Consider the following 13,974-nt stretch of genomic DNA (forward strand, 5'->3'; position numbering starts at 1 on the left):
TGGGCATTTGAAGCAGCTTTTGGCTATCTCCCCAAGAGCAGGCACCTGGGACTGCTGCTGTCCATCCCCCCAAAGGCTCACACTTCGCTCGTCGTTGGCATTTGACTTAAGGAAGCCGGGACTGACACCAAGATAGCACCATTGCTTGGGACCTCCTCGGCATCAGCAACACGGCGGTAGAGAGGAGAAGGTGCCAGCAACGATGCCCGTGCCCGAGAGCCACGGCTGCCGGGGAGCAGTCCTGCCCGCCACGGGGGCTCCCCGCAAACCAGAGCCCACGTCAGAAGAGAAACCGCTTTCCCAGAGAGCTGCCCTGCTTGGGTGGGGGGAGCAGGCTCCGACGAGGTGCACTGCAGGCAGGAAAGGGAAAAGGCCCTTGAGCTGCGGCAAAAAAATAACAGCCAAAACCCAGCTCTCTCCTCTAAGTAAGAGCCGAGCCGTCTCCAAGCGAGAAGGGTTATTTATGGGGACGCGAGGAAGGAGAAGGCAGCTGAAGAGCATTTCTCATTTCCCTCCATTACTGCAACAACCCCACTTGAAATCCAACTTTATTTCTTCCTTCCCAAGCCAGAAAAAAAATAAATAAATGCCGCAAAGTCAGCCTTCCCTCCCTTGTTATCCTCCTGATTTTGCCAGAGGTTAGTGGGGCTGTTTCAGACTCACAGCAGGAGAAACAAGCAGCAGTTGGCACCACCCAGAGAAAAGATTAGAGCATTTACTCACAGGCTTGTCCCCCCACCTCTCCCCAAAGTGGCTCCCGCCGCTGCTTTGCCAAGGTACCGCTTTTCCCGGGTACGGCTGCGGTATCCGCGCCGGCTCCCGCTGCCTTTATCCCCGTGTCCTGCCTCTCTCGACAGGTATCTGCACGAATTACTCTCCCCCTGTACTGCATCCATCTTCATTTATTAGCCGTGCACGAGGTATATAAATACATATACACACACAAATTCGGTCTCTGTGTGTGACGACGGCTGGCGTGTGCAGAATGCAAGTGTGCGCAGGCGGTGGTTAGTTATAACGCCCAAACCCACCGAATTACCACCCATCTATTCATTTTGATACTTGTCTCCTGGGTTCTTGCTGAACCCAACCCAAAACGCACCATCCAGACTCTGCTTTTTGGGGAAGAGATGAGGAAAAAGGAAATTAAGCTGAGGAGGAGTGCTCCTCGTGCTGCCTGACACGAGAATAAAGCGGCTGTATGCTGGAATAAGCACCAAAGCGAGATGCTCAGCCCATGTCCTGCAGCTCTGCACCTGCTTGCGCTGACAAATAAACGCACGGCGTGTAAAGCTGCCGGGGATTACGGAGAGGAGAGCGGGATTCACGGAAACTTGCCTAGATTTGGCCGGCCGGCGTGGAAAACTTTCGCTGGTACAGCCATCTCCATCGGGGGAGGGAGTGAGCTTCTGCAATATTTTTTTACGCTGGCAAAACCCCTGCTTTGACACATTTATGCCTGCGCATCTGTACTGTTGCTAGTCCTGCTTATTCCCCTGGTAGGAAGCTATTAAGCTATCCTAGCAGAAGTCTGACACCAGGAGAGTTTTGTGTGAATAGCATATCCCGGCAAATCTGCAGGATAGAGAACATCTGAAAATCAGGTTAAGGGATAAATACTGACAAGCCCTGACTGGAGAAAAGAGAGTGTTCATTCAAATACCTGCACAAACTGGAGGATTGCTACGGTTTTCTCCCAAAATGATGCTGAACCAGATCGGCGGCGATTGAGCCGCATGGAAGACCAGAAGAAGGAGGCGGGATTCTCAAGCTGAAGGACTCACGTGAACCTCGCCAGGGTTTTACAGACCCTTCAACCTGCACCCGGGGCGTGGGGGGCTTCCACCTGAATTTGGGGGGAAAGCTGGCAGGGCAGGACTTGCAGGAAGCCTCCTTCGAGGAGTCCTTAGCACTAACATGCTGCCAGGGAGCATATGCAAGGAAGGGGAGCATTACAGCGCTTTGCTTCTGATCATCAGTGTTTTGAAGGGTTTTCTTGGCCTTAGTCGCCAGCAAATTTGGCAAGAGGTTTCCCAAGCACTGAGCTGGCAGTTGTAGGAAAGAGGGTGGCTTTATCCAAGACATAAAAATCCGGGGACATGGCTTTGAACTAAAGCTGACAGGGGAGAAACATGAAAGGAAACGTCCTCGTGGGCACAGCAGCTGCTTTGGAGGCAGCAGGGAAAATTTGTGGAGATGAGGGTGAGCTTGGAGGAGAGTTTTTCCCAGGCTGCAGGATGGCTGCCTGGAAGGAGGAGAACTGAGGAGGGCAAGCTCCATCTTTTTCCTCCAATTGCTTTAAGAAAAGGAAGCTTTGACCCCCCTCCTCTCCTCCCGGGGGAACGGTGAGGAAGCGCGAGACGCTCACAGCCTGCAGCCTCGCCGGTGGGACGGGAAATTGCTCTGCCCCTGCCGGGATCCGCAGCCCAGGCCGCTAAGGGGAGTGATGGATGAAAGGGAGGGAGAGGAGGAGGAAGCTGCGTCTTAAGGCTCTGCAGCAGCAAATGGCCTCAGCGATTAAAACTGAGTGGGCAGTTGTGTATCACTCTGGATTTTCTGCCTGTTTCATCACTAGCAGTGACTCAGGAATATTCTTCATCGCCCTCAAGCGAGGATATGATCATTTTCTGCCACTTGAGATGAAGCTAATTTTATAGCAGCTTAGAGAGAGAGAGATGTCACGTGCTGATGTCTATACTGCCTGCATCACACATCAGTGCAGCACGGCAAGGCTGTAGGTGCTGACTGCTGAAAGTTATACCACCCGATACCGGGAGAGAAACACCGTGGGCCAAGGGAGGGTTGTTTGGAGCTGCAAGGGTCCCTGAAAGATGAAAGGAGCAAAGCAGGATCGAGACCTCCCAGCAAGGAGAAAGACAACAGCATCCCCTTTCCAGTCAGGTTTGTTAGGAGGAGAAGCATTCAGACTGCCTGAAGGTTTTGAATATGACAAGCGCACCGATGGGCTCAAAGGACAGATCTCCCCACTCAAATCCAACCCAGTCCCGGACAGACCAAATTTACCGAAACCGAAGCCTTGTGCATGAGGAGCCCACGCTCCAAAGTGAAAAGCATTTGCGGCGCCAGTGCCAAATTGCTCCCTTGGCGCATCAAAGCCCAGGTCTGGCTGGGCTCCCCATCTCATCCTACCTGTGCTTCCCACACGGCTGGGACGAGACGGCAGAGGAACCGGTGCCACCACCGGCACTGCAGCTGGACCGGCCGGGATCCCGGCTGGGAACCTACCAGCCCTACAGCCACATTCAAATGGGTTTTCTTGCTCGCTGATCAGGCCATTTATTTATTTTCGAGCTGCAAAAGCTGCCTTCGCACCAGGCCCTGGCAGTGCCTCGCTAGGCTCCCTGCGCGAAGCCACGGTCTCCCAGCCACCGGCCGGCATGCGATTCCTTGACAGCCCTGGCTTCAGCAGCTAACTGGCAGTGGTAGCTGCATTTGCAGGGGAAACGGAGCGGTACTGCCAGCTTTTAGTGACAAAAGGAGTGTTTATAACAGGCGCGGTGACAGCTGTCCGAATGCCACATTTATTTACAAAACGTTAGTTAAATTACTGACAGTTGGCGCTGCAAAGGGAAGCTGAGAGGAAGAGCTGACATCTCCCCATCGCGCTAATTCGGCAGCCCCGCGGTGCCTCTCCGCACGCCGCGGGGTTTCAGCCTCCCTTTCCACCGCGGGCTGCAAACCCCTTGTGCTCAGGACATCGCCCTGCACCTTCACTTCCCACCGAACCTGCAAGGGGCTTGCCGGGCAACTCCCACCGACCCAGGAGGGACGGTCCCAGCGGGGTGGCTGAAGTTTCTCCGACGCAATGCGTTGCCATCAAGCCTTCAGTCTTTTCTAGAAGGACCAAGAGGATATTTATCACTCTGTGATCTCTTCAGACCTTGGCCATCAGTTGAGACTACTTAGGGCAGTGCCACTTGAATGGAGGGAGGTCACCAAGCGGACCTCTGAATGGCCAGAAGTGTCTGGCACGCTGGTTTCAGACTCGCGGAGGTGTCTGAGGTGAAGGGCCCCGCGTCTCGCTAAACAATGTCCACAGTCTGCATGCTGCTGGCTTTAGACCAGCGAGGAAATTGCAGCTGCTGTCCTCCACAAGCCAAGGACAACCAGAGAAATTTAGGAGACCCAGCTGACATGCACCAGTGAAGGCATCTCCCTCGACCAACCACCTCCATGACTAAGCAATAACAACCCAAGATGGGATTTTGACCTTCTGACCATGTCCTGCCTTGCCACAAGAGTATAAGCAGCTAGAGAGGGGAGAGGCTTTCTTTAATTTCACGAGTACACAAGTCGAGGCTAACGGGTACCTTTTGCTCCTCGTGTTTATAGAGGACTAAATCACATCACGCCCCCAGAGCACCTCCAAACTGCTCCCTCCCAGCACTGGCACGTTTTGCCCTGACTCTCGCACTGTGCAAGTTTGCTGAGCAAACAGGGTCACGACGTGCCTCGGCCAGCCTGAGATTCGGCCTTGGAAAACATATATTCAACATAAACTTTGTCTGATTCGAAGCAGAACAGCTCCTCCAACTAGAAGAAAGCAATAGGAGGGATGAAGTATGACGGAAAAATTGACTCCAAAATGTAAAGCAGTTCAGAGGTGAGCAGGGAAAGATTCTTTTTTCAGCTAAAAGGAAACTCTGTGTATCCAGAAATCCTCCTCTTCCGAGACTGAATGAAATCAAAATCGCGCTATTTCCTATAAGACGCTTTTAAACCCAAAATCTCGCTTCAGCTTAATCAGAGCGTTTCCTGTAAAATTTGACAAGATGCTTCAATGAACACATAAACTCAGGTTAAAAGAAAGAAATACTATTTTTCCAACCAAAGCCAAACCTGCCCTTTTCCCAACAAGGAAATTCTAAACTAAGTATTTTCCAGTCAAGGCACGCAAGACAGAAATAGATTGTTTAGTAAAAAGATCTGTTTCAGAAATAAAAAAAAAAAAAAAGTATTTTCTTATGTAACAAATGGTACAAGTCTGAAATTTTCGAATAAAAGTACGAGAAGCAGGTGCTCGCCCAGCTCCCACTGAATTGCAATGCAAGAAAAGCACCAAACCTTTAGAGACTTGGAAAATACTTGCTCAAGTTTTCACCTAGGTCACTCTTCCTTTGAACTCATCAAGAGCTTTGTACTGCACTGTAAGAGAAGAACAGGGATGTAAGATAATAAAGATTATCCTGAAATAAAACCCTACGTCTGTAATTTACTGAATTTGGAGGACTTAAGAGCGAGAACCCAAATATACCTTCAAATATCAGTGCTGTGCCTATCTGTAGGTCTAAATCATCTTGAGATTTGGAAGTGGCTCTGAACCTGGAGCTGCCCTGCTCTTCCTCTGTGCCTTTGAGAATTTGCTTTTCTTGACAGCTTTCTAGCGTGCTTCTTATTAGAGATGGTAAGAAACGTAAGTCTGAAAAACACAGCAGTTTTGCTGAACAGAGGATGTGAAGCTGGGAAAATAATGATCCCATCATGAAAAAAAAAAATAAAAAAAAAAAAATCAGACTCAAAAATCTAAAGTAATGAATGTTTGGATCATGTCCGGGGCTCTGCATGTGTCTGATAAAACAGACGCAGGTGTCAGAGCCATTTATGGTTGCAGGCGCAGAGCCGGTCAAAATCTCCCATCTCTGGGAAAAAAAAAAAACAACTGTGATATTTCACCAGCTGCTCATGTTGGAAGGTAGTTTTATTCCTTATTTACTCTGTCCTCATTGACATGCAGAGCTGGACTCGCACGTCTCCTGTTTGACCCCTGGTGTCCTTTCCTATTCAGCTCTCTCCCCAAAGGTGTCCCAACCTTCAGACCAGGCTCGGCTCTCCAGACCTTGTCTCCGTCTCAATGACACTTGCTTTTCCAGGGGAGAATCCAGCTGCAAAGTCAAGGCTGCCTTCAGCCTTTCCGTACCCACCCATCTGCTCTTCTGCCTCCTCACTTTGCATATAAACTAACGACTGCTTCCCAGCATGACTGCTGGTGGTGAGAGCCAACACCACTCACCGCCAGCTGAAGAATCCTTATTTAAAGCAAGATTTCTAATATACTAATGATTAAGACGCGGTTGGCATTTCAGCAGACGCTGCAGCATCCAGACAGCTAAGCCCAAGTCTCAGACTTGACTCCTTCACAGCCTTGCACCTCTGAAAACTAAACCTAAGGAGAGCAGAAGGTATTTCCCATTTGCTTTGCAATGGTGCCGCGTGCAACAACGAGCAAACTCTTTCTGTTAGGAGAGGGCTTTCCGCATTGCTCTTCCACGCGCAACCCGTTAACAGTTTGCGTATCGTAGCAAAACTAAAACGCTGTCTTCCAACCTGATCCACAGTCCATTACGGTTAGGATAAAGACTTGTGGTGACATTAATGAGCACTGGATCAGCCCCTTTGTTGTCTCTATTGCATTGCTGGGACTGCATTTTCCCGTTTGCTTGTTTGTTTGGCTCTGTGTTCTTGTTACAATTTCTATTAGCCCGTTCTCCCACTGATGTGGTTGTAGATCAGTTCCTTCCCGATTTTCCCCTTTCCTCCTAAAGTAAAATAAGGGTGTCTGAGCTCAAACTGGCAGGTTTGGGTGGGTCTGGGAGGAGGAAAGAACAACTCTGCTAGACCAAGAGGAGGATTTATCCAACAGCGTAAGCTGGAGTAACTCCAGCGAAGCCAACAGAAGAGACAATGATTTAGGCAAGCTGAAGAAATCCCAAATCCCCAGCCCACCCCTTGTTAACACACGCGTGGAGCTGCCAGTTCACAATGTGCAATGCCAAGCAGCGGTGTGCTCGTTGCCACAAAGGACTCTGCCAAGGCGGAGCAGGGCAGCACAGGGACGGTGCGTCAGGATGGCCAAGAGCTAGAGATGAGGCCAGTTGCCATCCCTTGGACTGTCACCCAACAAGCGCTTAGGTCCGAGGCTTAGGTTAGCTCACGGTCATGACGAGAGCAGCTTCTCAGCAGAGTCTGGGGCTACGGGTAGTCCCAGAGTTGGGGATGGCACTGCTTTCGCTGGCTCAAATCGCTGATTTTGCTCCAGCTCCTTCCTAATGATCATCCACCCACCAAGCAGCTCTGCAGCACCACAACCATACACCATGTACCCCTGCAATGACAATTCCCTGGCACCTCCAACTGAAAAATGCTCACAGTAGCCCCTTCAAGCTCCAAGCAAGGGCAGGACACCGGTGGACATCTGTGGTGCCCTCCAGTAGGACACTCTTAGCATTTGCCTTCCAGAGGGATGCATCCTGCCACAAAAAGACTGCAACGCAAGCAGATGACTCACGGAGCCAGAGAAAGGAAGCGTTGCAATTGCCACACACGAATTAGAGGACCTAGGAGGGCACCTAACGTCACATGAGGAATCGAGAGCAGGGCTAAGAACCGAACCTCCATTTCATAACCCCGGCTTAGCAATTAGAAATGCCACCCCAGCAACACTCCACTGGCCAGCCCTGCCTCATGCAAGGCTGCTCTGACCTCCCTTCCTTCCCATCCCAGAGGAGCAGGGTCCAAGTCTGCTTGACTTAAATCTTTCCAGAGCTGGTAGATCGGAGATGCTTAAACCTACGATGGAGATGACAGCTCCAGAAAGGCACTCTTATCCCCTAGAAGACCCCAGCCCAGACAGCTCCAGTGAACTACAGGCAGCAGCTCTACCAGGAGAGCTATAAAGGGAAACCCTCCTCTGGCACAGCAATCAGGAGCTTGTCTCATCTCAGATGGAAATTGCACTCAAGAAAAAAAAAAATAAAAATCCATGCATATGACAATTTTTTTCCCCACTTTAAGCTGATTCCATCTCTGAGATGGGAGAGAGGTGGCGAAGATTTGCTGACATGTCACTTTAGCAATGAACTCCTCTTTCAAAAACATGCCATCGCAAGCAAAGCAATCGACTCGCAAGCTACAAACAGCCGCGAGCATCGCATGTGGGCACCGCTCGGGGCTTCTGCAGCCCCTCTGATGGAGAATCTCCAGGAACGTGGAAAGGAAACCCTGGCCAGAGAGGAGGACGCAGCAATGATGGGAGGATGAGAGAGGCGGGGATGAAGTGGCACCGTGCACCGATGGGAGCAGAAACTCAAGTCCTAACCCTCAGTATTGCTCACATTTGCACTGATTTGCTGAGTAAGGGCACAGGTGCAGGAGAACATGCTCTCCCCCTCCTTCACCTTAATACAAGAGGGGTCACCACAGCCCTGACTTTATGCCCTAACCCTCAGGAACAAAAAGGAGAGAGGTTTGAAGGAGAAGGTGAGCGTGCTGGAGTCAGGAGAATAAATTTTGGTTGTTAATGTATGGGTCGGCAGCTTACTCCATCCTCACCCCATGCCTGCAGGACCGCTGGGGCTGGTCCCATCCAAGCCCATGTGCTTACAAGTCCTTCGCTGCTCAGTAACCAGCAACAGCAAAGTAATTGTGCCTTGAACTCCGGGCTATGTCTCCCTGGTCTGGGCTTTGGAAGCGGGCAGGGAAGCAACCAGGAGCTTCGGTCTCTGCCAGGTGAGGCTCTGAAATAAATAGTTGTGGCAGGACAAAAAATACCAGGTACTGAGCTTAGAGACCATCAGAACGGGATGAATATTTCATGGGAGTAGCGTGCCACAGGCCTGAGCCCTGGGGAGGGAGATGCATGCTGATCCGGTAATAAGGAGTTTGGCGGTTGTGCAAGGATGGGGGGAGTTGGCCGAGCAGGGCAGGAGATGGGAGTGCTGTGATGAGCAGTGCGTGACTCAGGGTGTCCATGGGGTTGTCGGCATGTGGGAAAGGGCTGGACAAGCAACACCCCTCGCTGGGGTTATTGCGGCTCCTACCACCAGTGAAGGGCGCGGAGGGAGTGGGGAGCCTCAAGCAAAATGGACGCAGAGCTGTGCAGCTACCAAATGAGCTTTAGCAATCACAGCTGGACCCCTTTGTGACCAACCTCTGCCCTGTCTTGCTTTCCTTATTTGCACCAGGAGCCCAGCCCCGCGCCAAGCGCCTGGCAGCACCCTGCGAACCCCCCGTCGCTCAGCCCTGAGGCTTACGGGGATGGTGAGCACCGCTTTCTCGGGGACAGAGAGCCCGGAGCGGGTTCCCCTGCCCCCTGGCAGGCTTTCTGCACTCATCGACTGCAAACCACAAAGGCAGCTGCCCAAAACCTCAGCGGAGAATCGCCATCTCTCAAGCCCCGGCAGGAGCAGCCCTGCCTCAGCACGGCGGGAGACACACAGCATCCCCCAGGACCCAAGCGAAAGCAGCGTGCTGGAACACACCACGGTGTTATCCATCAGAGACCAGCCCTATTTTTCATATTACACAATAGCAACACAAAAAGGCAAATTCCCGTGGATAAAGGGGGAAAGATGGGGCAGCAGAGAGTCGCAGAAAACAGACCCATTTCTGAGAAAGATTCTTTTCTGCTTAGCAAACAAGCACTTTCTGTTTGCATCCATCAAACAAACACGCTTGATTTTGTTTTGTTTCACGGCCAAGTTATCATTTCTCCAAAATTATTTCAAGAGCACAACAGGGGCAAAATAAATTTGCAAACCAGGCTTAGGTAAACCATGCTAGGGCTTAGTGGCAAAGTGCACGGCCCTTTTCAAAGCCCGAGTGGAAACCACGGGAAACATCAGGGTCAAAAAAAAAAAAAAAAAGCTTTGACTCGTGTTAAACTCGGATTTGACTTTTAGCATTCGAATCAAAGGGGGAACAAATAAAGGCATCGCATCACCCTGCCAAGAAAACCAGAGGAGATGTACAGAGGAGAAGCGGCCCTCGTCCTACAGCCAGATCTGCATGCCATCTGCCTGGGGCACCAGCGAATTCGGGGGGATACCACGCAAGTGCCTGTGCATGCTGATGGGATCGTCAGAGCCTCGCCGTGGAAAGCGCTGACTGATGCCAATTAAAGTGAAATCATAATCAAGCCATTTGTTTTGGTGCTGAGAGAACTGCTCCAAAGGTCTCAGCAATGCCTGGACGTAGTTCAAGCGCTGGATGAAAGTTCAGCGTGGGTCTTCTCCGGCATGAAGCACTCGCTACTGGTGAGGGCAGATGCTGGCCGGACACGGTGGGAGGGGATGCAGACCGGCCTCATCCTCACCATGCGGCCTTGCAAGAGCCAGCGAGAAAGACAGCTCTGACCCATCTTGTCACGCACATGAGCCCTAGGTGCAACCCCAAGAGCCGGAGCAGCCCCAGCTCAGGGACCAAAGCACGCGTCAATAAAAATGCCAAGCTGTTGGACCCAACACCCACCAACCCTTTTCCTATTCCTGCAGGTTTTGCTGCATCCAGGAGTAAATCCTGCCCCTCCTATCCCAGATGGCAGCTCTATCCCAAGGTCTAACCCTAGATTTAAACTTAATACAGTGATCTAACGTGCTGGTACCAAAGCAAGACACATGACTGTACTCTCCAGCAGACATCACGAGACAGAAGGAAATATCTGAACATCCCTGGTGACTCTGGTCCTAAACCGACTCCCAGCGGTAGATTTACAGTAGCCAGGTTTGCATGGAGCAAAGCCTGCGCCCTTTACAATGGGGGAGTGTCCTCGCAGCCGTCGATCCAGCTTCTTTCTCCGGCGCTGAATTAGCTCTGCTCAGAGGGGCAGCGGGGACGGAGCTGAAAAGAGTCTCCTTGGCAGGGCACCGCTGCTCGACAGCAGCTTGGGGTCCTCGGAGCCCCGCCACCCCAGGTAAAAGAACCTATTTCCAACAGCCAAGCCCTCTCCCTTGGCGGGGTGGGGGTGGGGGGGAGACAGGATTTCCCGAGCGCTTCAGAGAAGCAGCAACTTCTGCTGCTAACTTCTCAGCTTGCTCTCCCTTTTGTCGGCTGTGAAAAACCAAGAAGGAACCTCTAGAAACATCTCTTTCCTTCCAAATCCTTGGCTGCGATTCACCGTCCTCCCACCTTGCATGGAAATGAGCGGGCAAAGAGGAGACCCTATTTTTTTTTCCCCCTCCCTTCCCGTGCACCCTTCCCTGACTGCCGCCCTTGGCAGGGCTGGAGAGAGGGCAGGGCTGCTGCCTGTGCGCTGGGCAGGAGGTGGCCGGGAGCAGCGGCGGCGGGGTCCGCCAAAGCCTTTCTGAGCGGCATTGCTATTCTGAACAAGTTAACTCCTCCACAACAGATCAATGGTTACGCCGGGAGCCGGGCTAGGAGGGGAGCGGGCAGGAATATTCCTTGATTTCCTTCTCTGGAAACGTGTGGTTTTCACGTGCTCTTCTCCTCTCGGCTCCTGCCACAGCGCAGCACGGCTGCAGGGACCGGGACCTACCGGGGGATGCAGCGATGTACCACTGCCTGCCGGACTAACCGCTCCCACCTCAAACCAGAAGGAAAATGCCCCAAAATGCCAGTGCAAAAAACAGTCCTCCACTTCTCCGGCCACCAAACCAGTGCGCCGAGCCGGCAGCAGCAGCAAGCCATTAATTTCCAAGAGCAATGCCCACTCTAGGGGCCGGACAGCGGGAATTATCATCGGCACAGCGGGGAATATCATCGGCACAGTTTGCATACCCCCAAAGCCCATGTGCCCCTCTCCTGGGGCACGCTTATATGGACCAGACACCTACGTAGGGACACGGACATCCCTTGCCAGCAGACAGGCTCCCCAGCTGAACTGGGATGTGCGTACGGCAGCTCTGGGGCGATGACAAGCCGCTGCCCTCCCTCCCCAGGGCCACCTCCCAGGGGCAGGATTTGTCCCCCTTCCCACCAGGCCTCACAGACAGAAGGAGAGCATCCCTCCTGCTGACTCACCCCAGCTTTCCTTTGTTCTCCACCGACACCGACACCGGGCGAGCACCCGGTGCCGGGGCAGAGCACCGGCACGCTCTGTGCCAGAAACCCTTTGCAAGCCCCCGCTACAGCATGAGCAATTCACCTCCTTCCAGTAAGTTTGCACAGCACCCGTGCCCGTACCACCCTGCTGCTGCCACCCTCCTGTGTATTTTGCTGCCCAGACCTCCAGTAACCCAAACCCCTCCCTCTTTGATACCCCCATGGCAAGATCTGTAGGATTTTTGGTGCGTGGGAGAGCCCAGCGATTCAGGAGAGGAAAGGAGCTCCTTTTTTTTTTTTTTAGTCCAGCACAGCGGGGCAAATTCCTAAGCGAGACACCCCGTCCTCCACCCTCGGCCACCCATTTTCAAGCCTCTTTGCCCAGTCGTGCCATGACGCAAGACAAATCCCGAGGGACGGCCACAGCGCAGCTCCCTCCCTTCCTCCCAGGAACATGCAAGGGCTGGGGGGGGGGAGAGAGGATCAGCTGCAAACAACTGAGTTGCGGGAAATACATAGGGAGGGGATTCACGTTTCCAGGGGCCAAACCGAGCCCGTGGTTTGAGTCTTCCCACCGCTTAAAAAGAGACCTGGCTGAAATTCTTCCTCGGGTTTTTTTGCCCTGGCTTGGCCCTGCTCCACTCGCTGGCGTAAAGCAGGAGTGCGGCTTTCACCGCACACACCCAGCTGGCCCCGCAGATGTTAGTGTCACCTATGCAACACGCCAGCGGAGGAAAGTCACTCCCGAGCATGCTGGAGTTGCAAGCGCCGCTTCCCAGCGCTGCAATTAAAAGCTGGCTTTTTATTTTTAATGTCCCTATCAAACATCCTCGCCAGGATCTCTTCTGGGATGACTGCGCCCATCTGCTGCGAGGACAGGGATGGGTATCTGGGCGTAAGACGTCCCAGAAGTTACGCCGATCGAAATTACCGTTGTCTTGGCAGCCCCCGCACCCCTCAGATTGCTGCCGCAGGCAACAGGACCCCGGTGCAACGCCCAGCCCCGCAATTCTCCCCACCCCAAAGAGTTAACGCTGGCAGGTAGCAGCAACCCCCTGCCTCCCGAGCAAGGGGATTTTTAAGGAGGGCAGCATCCACCCGCCCAGCGCCAGCCCCATCCTGCACCCCCCCTCATCCCAGCAGGTCTGGGCACGGGGAAAAGGCACAAAACCCCACGGAGGGGATCAACAACTCCCCCTTTCCCCAGGCTGGGTTGTTTTGACACGCATGAAGGCACCCCCGGCGCTGCACTCCAGGAGCAGAGCGGTGTTTACCCCCACCAAACGCAGCCGAAGTGCCCAAGCCATGACTACCGACAGCAGGAGCCGAGCCTGTGCCTCGCACCGGCGTAGGGCAGGGGGCCAAGAGAGAATCGCGCTCCCCTTTTTTCATCCCCCAGTAACTTTCCCGGAGAGGACTTGGGGGACTGAGCCAAAGCCCGTTCCCCTGGCACCCAAATCTCCCTCTTGGCTTGCCGCCCGGCACCCATCCTGCACCGTCAATCGACACGATGCATCCCCCGTGGGGGAAACCGAGTCACCTCCCCGAAGGCACCGGCCACCCTTGCCGTGCAGCGGGACCCCCCCAGTGCCCCCCAAGGCAGAAATCCAGCTGCTCCTACCTGAGCGTGGCGCTCTCCCCTTGCCGCACAGTCACGTTGTCCATAGCTTTGGGGAAGGTGGCATCTCCGCTGCGCACGGGCACTCCTGCGGGCACAAGGAAGAGCAGCCTGAGACAGAGGACGACTAGGCACCTCCAGGGCAGGGCTAAGCACCCACCGACCCCCATCCTGGGCAGCAGGGACTTTTCCAACAGGCAAAAAACACACCCGACAAGGCCACCAGGAGCGAAAAGGGGGGGGGGGGGGGGGAGAGAGGAGGGAGGGGGTGCGTGTGTGTGGGGACGGGGGGGAGCAAAACCACCGGGGCGAGCGATGCGGAGCTCCACGGAGATCAGGAGAGCCCCCGGCAAGGCAGCCTGCGAGCACTGAGCCTGCCGAGCGGCATCCGGAGGGAGTCCCCAGTATCCTTGGGTGAGGGAGGAGGACGGGAGGGCCGGGGGGGAGGAGGAAGAGGAGGAGGAGAAGTGGCAAAGGTGCTGGACGCTGGGCGAGCCGGCTCTTCCCGGGAAGCAGTCCGAGGCTCACTTGGGCGAGGAGGCGCCGGGGGAGCCGCCCGG

The 13,974-nt window shown here is 53.7% G+C and overlaps 1 protein-coding gene across 5 annotated transcripts in view; it reads right to left on the bottom strand.

Moving 5' to 3' along the window:
- LOC143170399 (protein CEPU-1) overlaps positions 1-13,974 on the bottom strand; it is a 367,739-nt gene that overhangs the window by 132,968 nt on the left and 220,797 nt on the right. For 2 of the 5 annotated variants that reach the window (XM_076358670.1, XM_076358667.1), the window contains exon 2: positions 13,418-13,502. In XM_076358670.1, the coding sequence (XP_076214785.1) occupies positions 13,418-13,461 (44 nt within the window). In that variant the 5' untranslated portion in view covers positions 13,462-13,502. Of the gene's footprint in view, positions 1-13,417; positions 13,671-13,718; positions 13,776-13,974 lie in introns of those variants that run through there. The other 3 variants (XM_076358668.1, XM_076358665.1, XM_076358669.1) reach the window with 2 other exon arrangements.

This window comes from Aptenodytes patagonicus, chromosome 23, assembly GCF_965638725.1.
Source record: "Aptenodytes patagonicus chromosome 23, bAptPat1.pri.cur, whole genome shotgun sequence".
In the NCBI taxonomy this organism is placed as follows: Eukaryota; Metazoa; Chordata; class Aves; order Sphenisciformes; family Spheniscidae; genus Aptenodytes; species Aptenodytes patagonicus.